Here is a 12,797-nt window from a genome sequence, read left to right as displayed (position 1 = left end):
TAAAATGCTAACACTATTTACTATAACTATACATTGCCATACCGCGGTCTTGTTTATGGCTAGCAAAATTATGACACTTGACAGTAAACCGAAACTGACATTTCTGTGAATTGTTTTTGTTTACAAATAGTTATTGCAGATTGTAATTTAATTTAAGCCCAAGAATAATAATTTAATTTATATTTCTTTCGTAAGTTATTATGTTGATAAACAATGTCGAATTCCTCCGATAAATACAAAACGTTAGCTGGTTATTCATGTCGTGTTTGCTTTGATAAAAACTTGGTTGGAGGAATAGATCTTACTAAAGATGAAAATATGTTGAAGTTATTTGAATTCTGTGTTGGTATATCTGTAAGTATTTTTATTTTAAAACTATACAAAGTCCAAAAAATATTAGTTGATAATATAATGACATAAACAACAAAACAAAATATAAGACACAAATTTAAAAGAATTTTGATTATGTAGTTGCTTTTCTTAGATGTATTTGTATCAGTGATGAAATCTTTTTTTATAGATTAATACAAATTGCCTACCAATGAAGTTATGTTTTAAGTGTGGAGAAACAATTGAGAATTATGTAAAGTTTAAACAAAAATGCTTGGAATCTGAAGTGCGGTGGAAATCGTTTCTAGAAGATTTTATGGTAAAGCTACTAACTACATTTCATAATACTGTTTTAGTTCAAAAGAGGAACTTTAGTAAAATAAGTTAAAGTAATCCTGTTGATATAAATAGGTAACCGTTTATATGCAAGATCAAAGTTTATGTCTCATCTTTATAGATGGAAGTGTTTATAGTGGCAATCAATTTCAATTTACAGGCCTCTTCTCATTACAAGAACTTACTAGAACTATAAGCTATTTTTATATGATCATTATATTATTATGTCTTAATAATACCTAATAATAGTTCCCAAATAACCTAGTAAGTACCTAATAATAGTTCTTATCAAATTAGATACCAAATAACAAACTTATTTAAAAAAAATCATTTTTAAACTTGTGATACTAAAAGTTAGTAAGTGAAGCAAAGCAGTTTATTTAACTATAAGGGTTTATATTGTTCACACTTAATTTTTTTTTTTCTTTTGTAAATGTTACTTAATTATTTTAACTTGCTTAAAATGTAAAATACGATATTACAGTTATACTAAAGACAGGCTCAATAATTAATCTGCACCAGTTATAGATGTAATAATATGTGTTGTAATAATATCTGTATTTTAACTGAAAAAGTCTAAACAAAAATATTGTCAGCCTCAGTGTAAATGTTAAAACCATTTAAACATAAAATACAGATTAAAAATGATATAACATTTAAAATAGTTGCCTATATTTTAGGAAAGGGATTCAACAGAACATATAAAACAAACAGATATAATAAAAGAAGAACTGTTGAATTGTGATGATTTAAAACATTTTTGTGATAAGCAAAATGAGAATGGAAAGATTTTCGATAGTGAAAACAATAACAAAGATATGTCTTCGAATCCAATGAGTTACCACTCGGATGAATTAATTATTGAGAATTATATAATTGATGATGAAATTAATAGTGAAAATATAAATGAAACGTGTAATTATGAGACTAATTATAAAAATGGTAAAATTACTAAGAAATACCAATGTAAGAAATGCAAGAAGGAATACAGTAAGTTAGCTAATATAAAACATAATACATTTACCATTTTGTACTATCTGAATTTGAATGATTTGGAATTTGTTATAATTAATAATATATGTATTTAATAAAATTTAGTAAATATTCTCATCATCACACAATTAGTACGAATTGTCAATGTTACCAAATTAATATAGTTATTTTACTGTACTCAATAGTAAGTAATGGAAAGTAAGTGTTGTAATATTTTTAAACAGTAGAATGTGTTGGTTAAACCTTTAATTTGACACTCTGTGTAACTATATTCTGGCAAAATAAATAAAGAAAACGGAAAATAATAATATATTTTAGCATAGTAAGGCGGGTATATTCTCTACTATGAGTTACTCATATATCACACCTTATGGCAAAATAAATATTTTCTTTTAATTTAATTTAATTTCATAAAATAATATAAAGGAAAGGAAAAAAAATGTAATATATATTTTGAGTATTTGTAATGAAGAGTGGTTTTTATAATAATGTTTTTGAAAGCAAACTTTTAACTCCAATTGAAAGCAAATTATTATTTTAATAAAATATCATAATCTAAACTTTATTTTAAATATTTTTAGGTAAGCATAAATGGCTAGTTACGCATAAAATGAATGTATGTTATAAAGATTTATATAAAAATAAGATTAATTCTACAAAATGTAAAAAGGATGATACAAATAAGGATAAAGAGTTAGAAGAGTCAGATGCTAAACATATCTCCTCTTCATTATCGACTTGTGGTGAGTATGATAATTATGTTTGTAGAAATAAATATAAATTATAAATTGTCCAAGAATTTTTGCTTCATACACATATCTGTTAAAGTGTCTCTTGATTTGCATGTTGATAATGTTTTAAGTAAATTAGCCGGTTTTGAGGAAATTGTAACAAACCGCTGTCCAGTTTAGTATATTACAATGTTCAGGATGATGTGACTTCACTACTATGGCTTGTTTCACTAATAGTTCTTATTAATCGAAAAATGTAGACCGAATACCTTAAGAAGAATCCAAAACTCAAAAAAAAAATTGTTATACCGAATGCTAGAAATTTTACGGAGCTAGAATGTTAAGTACCATTATACCCGCATTCGTTAATGAACGTCCCGAAGACCTACAAGAGTTATACCTGGACAGACGCAAATATAGAACATTACTAAATACACATTTATTAAAATCTTTAAGCGTTTAACAGTAACAAAAATTTGGTATTACCTTAGTTATTTGATTTTAAGAAATAAAAAAATACTCTGAATTGAATTTTTTTTTTATTGTACTACTTAATCACATGATCTATTATGCAGCATTTTATCCTGTCAAGTGAATTTGAAAATTAATAAAAGATCCGCGAGAAAAGTGACGGATACGGATACGGATATGTACCTCATTTCTCCCGCGTAGGTATATCTGCGGATACGGATACCGATTCAGATATCCGGAAGAAAACTAATTTAGTCCATACAAATTATGCACGTCCATACACTTTCGGCGATTTTTTTTTTTGCTTATATATATATATATATATATATATATATATATATATATATATATATATATATATTTGTTTTTTTTTTAATTGTACACCACATAGAGTAATTTAATACAAAATTGTAAAGAAAAAAAAAGTATAATGCACAATGAGGCGGCCTTATCGCTCGATAGCGATTTCTTCCAGGCAACCTTAGGGTTAGGATTAGAGGAAAAAAAAAGAAATAAGTAGGTGGTTTATAATAAACGTACATCAAACAAAATAGGATACAAATAAAATGTATATTTCGGATATTTGTTTATATTTCGGATAAATCGAAAAGTAAGAACATATTTTTAGAATATTTAACACGCTACATTAGGTTCTAATTATTTCTATAGGATTCGAAGATTATCAAATCATGTTAAAAGTCCCGGGATACGACACTGAGATTAAAGTCCAATGCGAAATTGTGTTCGACATTTTGGGTTAAAATTAGCCGAGTCATTTTTAATTTTATTGGTCTATCAATACAGTATAGTAATTGTTGATTTATAATAAAATAACAAATATAGAAATTCTTACAATAATTCCGTTTTTCAATGTTTAGTAAGTAATTCTTAGATAATCAATTTAAATGTTAGTATACTCGGTAGCTCGCTTATTTTCCTCGTTATGTCAAAACAAACTGCTCCGAAGTGTGAAGAACAAATTACACTAATTAGGAAACCTATTACGTCTGTATGTCGCTTTTTTCTCTCTCATTTTATTGTTCTGTCTTTGGAAAATTAATTAATAAATTATTATATTTATTAATTTATGCTATTGGTGACTCGTGTGTATTCTTCTATAATATAAGTTTGTCTGTTTGTGTTTACAACCAAAACACAAAAGAAAAATGTGAGAATTTTAAGAATCCCGGGTTTTATAAAAAAATTCTTATATATTTGAGTTATTCTGTTAATAATTAGTTTTTTCTCTGAAAATAAAATTATAGAAGCTAGACGGAAATGGCAACCTTGTTCAATTTCCAAGAAAAATAGTCGTGGATAACATACTAGATGTATAACACGGTTTCGTGTGAAATAAGTTTTGTGCAATAAAATTTTCACATTTTAGCAGCTTCTCAGTTTTGTGTGTTTTAGGTTTATGTACAACACCCTTTACATGCGATATCGCGATTCATATGGACGAACATTGGACAAACAATGATTTACAATGCCGGCTATGCAATTATTGTGGCAGAGATTTTGCAGACATGATAACTCATAGGTATAATGAAATGCATACAAAACTTATTTACAAAATACTCGATTATTTATTAAATTGTAAATTTTTTATTATGTCGGATGTGTGAATATTTAACTAATGCATATTTTTCAGTTTTCAACACAACCCCAAAAAGAAATTAGTGTGTCATGTATGTAAAAAGAAAAAGGCGTCGATACTGTCTCTACAGTTTCATTTCAGATCGGTACACTTACAAAAAACGGGTGGTATTTGTTCTATTTGTAGCAAAACTTTTAAAAAATTCAAGACTTGGAAGAGACACGAACGACTACACAACGAAAATAGCTTGTTTATTTGCGATCACTGCGGAAGAAAGTAAGTACATATATAGTTTTTCTTTTGAACTGACGTATTATCGAGAATATCCGATTTTTTGGTTCCTTATGTTTTATGCAAAATATGAATGTTACCGGTAATAACGACAAAGCCAGTACTGCGGTCACCAACCCGCCTGCCCAGCGTGGTGACTATGGGCAAAACACATGAGTTCACGTTATTTTTGGCGTAAACTTTTGGAGGCCTATGTCCAGCAGTGGACTGTATAGGCTGTAATGATGATGATGATGACCGGTAATAACAATATTAAAAAGTTTTTTTATGTAAAATTTTACTTAAGAATTTGTGTTCCGAACAAATATATATATTTATATCAAGCGACTGTTACCTAAAACACAGACATTAATTTGTTTCCGTAGAATCTGACCGTATTTGTGATCTTCAAAAAATTGTTACTTGTCTATTTGGTCTGATTTCACAACAAAATCAATGTAATTTTTTATTCTTTGACACACCATTTGGGGCACAGTCAGCTTAGTGAAAAAAATATTTGTTGACGTTCGTCATTAACTGAAATGTTTCCAGTGAAATATTAGCGTCTTTCTGTATCGCTGTACCGTTCGTTTTCTGGTTTTGACGTGAAAAATCAAATTTTCTATCTAACAGCGATTTTGAACCTAATGTCGAATACGGTAAAGTATATCCCAGTGTTTGAGCAAAATTTGCGTAAGTTATACTATGGAATCAATTTCAAGGGTATGTCGGGGAGAAAAAGTAAATAAATAAATTTGTTCACAAATACTCGTTTACAATTCATATGCGGGTTTATAAAAAAAATATAAACATACGAAATTGTTTGAATAATAAAGCAGACATAATATACAATACTCAATTAAATATTCAAAAACAAAATTGAAACTTTAAATAACTTTCTTCTTTGTCTAACAAATATCGTGATAACGATTGAGGTACTAAGTTGATAAAATTAAATTGAAACCGAAATTTAATTTACTTGTTTGAAGTGGTCGCTTAAATAGAAGGGTTACATTATTTAAGATGAATATCGTCTTGATATTTAAGAGAATTCTGTAATGTCGTCACAATATTATTTACTTTGTATACCACTCCATTTAACTACCACACGATAATTAAAATGAATAACCAAAATCAGGTAAAAAATTCTTTTACGTGATTATCCTTAACAGTAGAATATGACTTTGTTCAAAATTGGAATTTGCTGACTACCTTCTTATAAAGTAGCTGAATTATGAACGGTTTTGTAATAAGAACATAGTCCCTAAGCCTTGGAACTCGATTAGTTCTGAAAGGTCGTGACCTACTTTATACCCGGTTGCATTATCGAATTTGCAGTACACCTTCGATTTTCTTGTCCACAGATTTTTGTACAAACACGAAATCAAATCACATCTTATTTACCACACGGATGTGAGGCTATTCGTTTGTGAAACATGCGGAAAAGGTTTCAAAAGAATGTCTGGCTTAAAGGTGGGTTACCTTAAGATGCTTTTCTAAATCGCATTGTATTCTTTTAACAACAATTGTCATTTATATATTGCGCAGCTCAATAAATTTGCAACTGATTGGATCTAAAAAAAGTATACTATAAGTAAACAAAAAGTGAGAAAAATTGTAGATTATTTTTTTTAAATGTTTACTTAATAAAAATGTCACATAACCAAATTTTATGTTTAGCCCATTGTCATACCCTAAACCCAAAACACGTCGAAATTTGTCACATCTGCGGGACTCATTATCTTCGTTGATTGATGTAGCTTTGGTTTTTATGAATCCTTTGATGAATGGGCACGCCATCGGTGTAATCCACTTTAACGGGTTCGCGTTGATTGCGCTCATACCAAATCAATTTAAAACGCCCTAGTTTTATAGGTGCTTATACTGAATTTAAATAACTGGAACGTTAAATCAGCTGTAATATCACTAATCAACATAATTTCGTATAATATATTTAAATTTATTATGATTAATCAAATAACGATTCTAATTTATCGGTAAACGTTGATTTTCGTCCCTAAAATAATTTGTTTAGGCTCTGTATTTGATTATTTGAATTGACAATTTTGTGTAATTTAGGACCACATCGAAAATCTTCACAGGACAAGGCAACCGGTGAAATGCGGCCACTGCGACAAAACGTACAAAAGTCAAAGTAAATTAGAAATACATTTACGGAACGTTGCTAAGGACAAGCCATTCATTTGTGAAGTCTGCTCGAAGAGATTTATATCTGAGAAAGTTTTGCAGAAACATATGTTCTGGCACACCGGCGAGAGACCTCACCGGTGCGAAGTTTGCGGCTCGAGATATAAAGCAAAGGGGCAGCTGAATATACACATGAGAAACCACACGGGTTTTATGCCTCATAAATGTGTTGATTGTTGGAAAAGTTTTCCAGCCGCGAAACAGTTAAAAAGACACCAAAGCGTTCACACGGGCGTCCGAGCCTACAAATGCGAATACTGTGAAAGGTCTTTTCATGAAAAGAAAACCATGTTGGAACACGCAACTCAGCACAAAAGCGCTCAGAACGTTAAATCGGAAAACTAATAATTGATTAATCATAATTGCGTGTTTCTTATTTAAACTAACGCTTTGAACAAATTGAATGACAATGATAACAATTTCAATAATATGTTTCAAACAATTTGATTATTTTAATTTAAAATTATGAAAATAAAGATATAGAAAAAAAAAGTGATTTTTGATATAAAATCTTTCACCTTTCAAATTGTCTCATTTAATATTTCCTTTTACGCTGTACTGTGTTAATATGTATATTATACAATTGTGACTAAAATACAACTCTTTGACTAATTATTATACAATCCAGAGTTAAAGATAGAAACGTGAAATATTTTTGTCTTTAAATAGTTACTGTTTGTGACAGTAAAGATTTTCATATATGATCAAGGTAAAAAGACAAAGAAACAACAATAATAATAGTGTAAACAAAAGTCGGTTAAAAACAACTATTAGAAATAACATCCAATGATTCATTCACTTACAAACTCATTCAAAAACAACATTTAAAACTAAGACAAGCGAACCGAAAACACTAAACATAATCTAAACCCGTGTGAATCTCTGCGTTCAATTATAAGAAACACGCACACATAAAAAATTTGACATATTTTGTACAGAGTTTTGAACTTTATACCCTTAATAATAATGGTGTAATTCGTTTGAAAAAAATAAAATCGATAAAAGAATTTCAAACTTTCAGCACATAGGTATTTGATCTCAAAGCTCACCTTGCTAAAGGAGTAAATTCGTCAACGTAGATAAAAATGGCGAGTTATTTTAATAATTCTCAAAATATAAGTGTCATCATCAATCATTTTAAACCCAATTTCAAATCTTGTAATCGTGACTTGAAATAACGACATATACTTAGTACTACGAATACTGTAGTTGCATGCAATGTGTTTTAAAAAGAAATCTACTTCCATTAAAGAGAAGGTAGAATTTAATCCGCTGCACTTCACCACAAATTGGCGATCATATCTTTGTAGACACATTAATTTTAATTAAATTTAGCAATAACTTGGAGGCAGTTTATAATAAATTTAAGGTTTCTGGAGAGAAATGGCATTATAACCATAAGTCCGCCTTTGTATTCGTAGTACACAAACTGTAACTACCTTAAAATTATGATTAATCGACATTATGTAGTTGTGGTATACAATAAAATTATAAACAATACATTAAAAACAAAAAAAAAGAACAATTTATTACAGTAAATTACTATTTTCTTTCCACGAACTCTACCTATATAAACTAATCAACATGTCCTAAGCAGTGTAACGTCTCGACTTAATGTAATTGTTTAAATTTCTAACAGACGAATTATAAAACAAAAATTAATGTCTTTGAACGTCAAAGGTCCTAATTTAATGGCATTAGTGTAAATTAATTACATCGCTTAAGTTGGAGCCGTTAATACCGAAAGAGCCGGTATAATTTATGAAATTTTAACGAAAATTTTAAGATAACTTTAAGTAGTAATTTTTTGTTGTCAAAATAATAGGTTTTTTTTCATTGATTTTCACGTATTGTATTCATCATTCTAATTACGATGGAATATTTTTACAGAAGTGAAAAATAACTCCGTTCTTTAATGACGTAAGTTTGAAGTGATTTAAATATTTTATTTAATCGTGTTATTAATTTAATCGGCTAAGATCTAGATTAGGTAAAACCGAATTTCGGGACCGTAGGGGGATGGGGGAGGGGAGGGTGGGGAACACTACCCCTGGTACCACTATCACACCTCGGAACCCCATGGTTATGGAGATATCGATGGTTAAAGTTTTGAGGTTAGAAGAAGAATTGGTCATTCGTTAGTTAAGTGGCCTCCAATTTATGGGGTGAAATGGGGGTGGGAGGGTAAAGGGTGGTGGGGAGGGTGGGTTTTTTAGCCCCCCGTAGTGTGCGTTTCGCGTAAACCCCGTGGTTTCGAAGATATCGTGTTTGAAGTTTTGGGGTTAACTTTACGTGATTCAGAGATATTACAATACCTTAGAGCTCCGTGTCTGACTCCACCTTAACTCCGGTGCAGCGGGAAGTGCACTCATATGCTCCATTCACCAACTTTCACATTTTATTTTCGAACAAATTTACGTAAAAACGATCTCGATTGCAAGATCAACAAACGATACGAACTGACGCTTAACGACTGACAAATCGACATTTTTAAACAAAATAACGCGTCAGACATAATATTCTAATAAAATTAGTAACATTGCGTGCTAGAATATAGGTTTAGAAATTCGAAAAATACCCAAAACCGAATCGGAGCACCCCACTGTCCACGTGGTCTTGGTCTGTCCTACCCCTAGAGTGTTTTTTTTGTGCCGCGGAGGCGCGGAGGGAGGGCAGCCCTCGCCCGCCGTGCGAAAGCGCGCGAACGAATGCGTAGAGGAGCGGCTGAGGCTGGTCGCCTTCGGCGACCAGCCTCCGCTGCGGAACGGAGCATGAGTGAGCGTGCTTTCGCACGCAAGGGCGGAAGGGCTGCACTTCCCGCAGCGCCGGAGCCAAGCGTTCCCTCTAACTTTCGAAATTCTTCTTCTAACCTCAAAACTTTAACCATGGATATCTCCATAACCATGGGGTTCCGAGGTGTGACAGTGGTACCAGGGGTAGCGTTCCCCACCCTCTCCCCCCCCATCCCCCCACGGTCCCGAAATTCGGTTTTACCTAATCTAAAGCTTTACCATTTAATCTTTTAAGCGTCATAATTAAAATTTGTTCATACTTTGAAAATAATCAGCTTTTGCTGTAATGAATGATTATCAAATTGACCGTTACTTTTTTATAAAATGTTACAAAATATAATCTAAAAATATATCAATTTATTAATTACTACATAGTTTGCCCACTTAGCGAATACCACAAACCATGTTGTTGATGACGTATATTTTTGTCCCATTTTCACTCAAGTCTTCTTTAAAGTTTCCTTAGTTTCAAAAGCTCTTTATTATTGGCGACGAATTTCAAACGTTTTTGAAATCAAACATTCCGGGTGCGGCAATCTACGCGAGATCCTCCGGCGAAACGCCCTCGGCGGTCCACAGAGGCTGCCCGTTTAGAAAATGCCGAGTATCATACCGCAGCTTTCAATGAGGTTCAGCATTTCGATAATAATAATCAACTTCTCTAAAACAATATTGCTTCAAGTGTAATTTTTTGTTGAAAGTATAGTAGTAATAAAATCCGAAGAAGCATGCATACAAATGCTAATGATAAGCACTAATACAAACAACAACAAACTTCTCAATTACAAAAATTTATTTATTTATTTTATTTATTTATTAATTTAATTAGGACAAATTACAAAACATACACTAATAAATATGATTTACAGACGTGTTTTACAATATTTTGATAAGTGCTGCTTTATTTACAAATTGTCACAGTATGGTATATGTAAACATTTAAAGCAAAGGAAAAAGAAAGAAAAAATATACTTTATACACTTAAAAAAGGAAAAACAATAACAAAATGCTTATACGTAAAGAAAAAAAAAATAAAAAAAGATTCAAAATATTCTGTAAATCAAGGGCGACTACAATCGACTACCTACAAATAAACCCATTTCAAAGTAAAAATATCAGTCAGAATTTATTTAAAATAATGTTTCGAAAATAATGTTTCTAAAATAATACGTTTAAAATTGCTGAGACCGATATGCAAGATATCCAAGTCCTTATGGGTTTGAGACAAAAGGTTATAAGTACGTGTTATTCTGTTTACTGGAGAATGCTTTCCCAACTGGGTTTTAGTTTTGGGAATAAAAAATAATGTTATATGTTTTCTAGGCATTCTTATAGGAATATTAAAGAAAATCAAAGCAAGAAGCGGGGGGCAATCGATTGCGTTGTTCAAAAATTTGTGTAGAAAAGTCATGTCCATGAATTGTCTCCGACCGGCCAACGGTAGCATTCGATACTCTCTCAACCTATTCGAGTAACCATTCCCGTCGGAGGTATTACCAAAACGGAAAGAAAGGAATTTCGTAATTTTTTTTTGAACCCTTTCAACCCTATCAACGTGTACTTACCAAACAATTGAACAGTATTCAAGTTTACTTCGGACGTAACTGTTGTAAAGAGTGATAACTGTTGAAGTCTTACGAAATTCTTTTCCCCTTCTCATTACAAAACCGAGAGATTTTAAAGCTGCTTTAACGATTTACGTGTTCTGTAAATTGCATTTTTAAATCTAAAATTACGCCGAGATCACGAACAGTGTCAACCCTTTCAATTGCAACATTAAATATTTTGTATTCGCTCTCTATAGCGTGCTTCTTCCTTGTGAATTTCATGTGGAGGCATTTATTTATATTTAATTTCATGCTGTTAGTTTTACACCAGTCAACAAGAGAATCAATATCTTTTTGAAGTAGTGATACATAAGATTGAGAACTTATTGTGCGAATTAACTTCAGATCATCGGCATAGAGAAAAATTTTAGAATATTTAAATTTAGAGCATAAACTATCGATAAATATATTGAAAAATATGGGACCTAGAATAGACCCTTGTGGTACGCCCGAGTGCGCACAGAATGGTTCAGATTGGAATCCATCAATAACAACGCGTGACGGTCTCATTCGAAGGTATGAGCTACACCATTCCAATAAATTATCCGTTATGCCCAAGGATCTAAGTCTATCCAATAACATATTATGGTTGACTTTGTCAAAGGCCTTCGAAAAGTCTGTGTATATTGCGTCTATCTGCGCACCTTTATCTATCTTCAGGATTATTTCATTGACATATGTTATTAAATTTGTATTCGTAGATCTTCCGGATATAAAACCATGCTGATGTATACTGAGATACGGCTTGACATAGGTAAAAAGTTGTTGGTAAACTAGGGATTCGAAGACCTTTGACATAGCCGACAAAATAGAGATTGGGCGATAATTGTCTGCCAACTCCACTCTACCGCCCTTGTGAATAGGAACAATCCTGGCTTCCTTCCATTTTTCAGGAAACATGCCTGTTTTTAGGGATACGTTGAAGATGACATATAGAGGAAAAGACAGTACTGCGGCACAACGAACAAGAAAAACTGGAGGAATATCGTCGGGTCCAGAACCTTTACTAGTGTCAAGTCTTTTTAATTTCTTTTCAACATATTCCTGCGATAGATAAATATTCCCTATGTATGTCTTAGGTTCATGTTTTTCATGACTGATAATATTATTATCTTCGTATATAGAAGAAAACTGAGCAGCAAACAAGTTTGAAATGTCCCACTTATTTTAGGCTATCAAATCACCTAATATCATTGTGTTTGGATATGAACTATTTCTATTGCTTGTATTTATTTTAATTTTAAAATTCATAAAAGAAGTTGAAAAATCGCCACAATCAAAAACTTTTTCACATAGGTATTATGAAATTAACGATTGATTTGAATAATTGAACGATTTTGACAATAAACGAAAGATTCGTTTAAATATTTCAAAAAGCCTTTTTTGATTGAAGGACATTTGGTTTTCGATAGTAACTGACAAGTTAATTTAAAAAGTCGTAATCCAAGGATCTATGGATACC

At 31.3% G+C, this 12,797-nt stretch overlaps 1 protein-coding gene across 1 annotated transcript; it reads left to right on the top strand.

Moving 5' to 3' along the window:
• Positions 1–2,365: 2,365 nt before the first annotated feature.
• Positions 2,366–7,525, top strand: LOC123655773 (gastrula zinc finger protein XlCGF64.1-like). The gene is made up of 5 exons (XM_045591527.1): positions 2,366–2,402; positions 4,275–4,401; positions 4,513–4,734; positions 6,093–6,201; positions 6,808–7,525. Exons 2-5 carry the CDS (start codon positions 4,316–4,318, stop codon positions 7,279–7,281), a joined length of 891 nt encoding a protein of 296 aa, XP_045447483.1. The 5' UTR covers positions 2,366–2,402; positions 4,275–4,315; the 3' UTR covers positions 7,282–7,525.
• Positions 7,526–12,797: the final 5,272 nt, after the last annotated feature.

Source organism: Melitaea cinxia, chromosome 8 (genome assembly GCF_905220565.1).
Source record: "Melitaea cinxia chromosome 8, ilMelCinx1.1, whole genome shotgun sequence".
NCBI classification, from domain to species: domain Eukaryota; kingdom Metazoa; phylum Arthropoda; class Insecta; order Lepidoptera; family Nymphalidae; genus Melitaea; species Melitaea cinxia.
This window is presented reverse-complemented; position numbering and strand designations above follow the sequence as displayed.

What these genes read in the sequence shown, in the direction of transcription:
- LOC123655773 (XM_045591527.1), top strand. Translation starts at nt 4,316, where the DNA reads ATGGACGAACATTGGACAAACAATGATTTACAATGCCGGCTATGCAAT. An exon ending in GCAGACATGATAACTCATAG is followed by an intron (nt 4,402 to 4,512) that starts GTATAATGAAAT and finishes CATATTTTTCAG; the next exon opens with TTTTCAACACAACCCCAAAA. An exon ending in TGCGATCACTGCGGAAGAAA is followed by an intron (nt 4,735 to 6,092) that starts GTAAGTACATAT and finishes TCTTGTCCACAG; the next exon opens with ATTTTTGTACAAACACGAAA.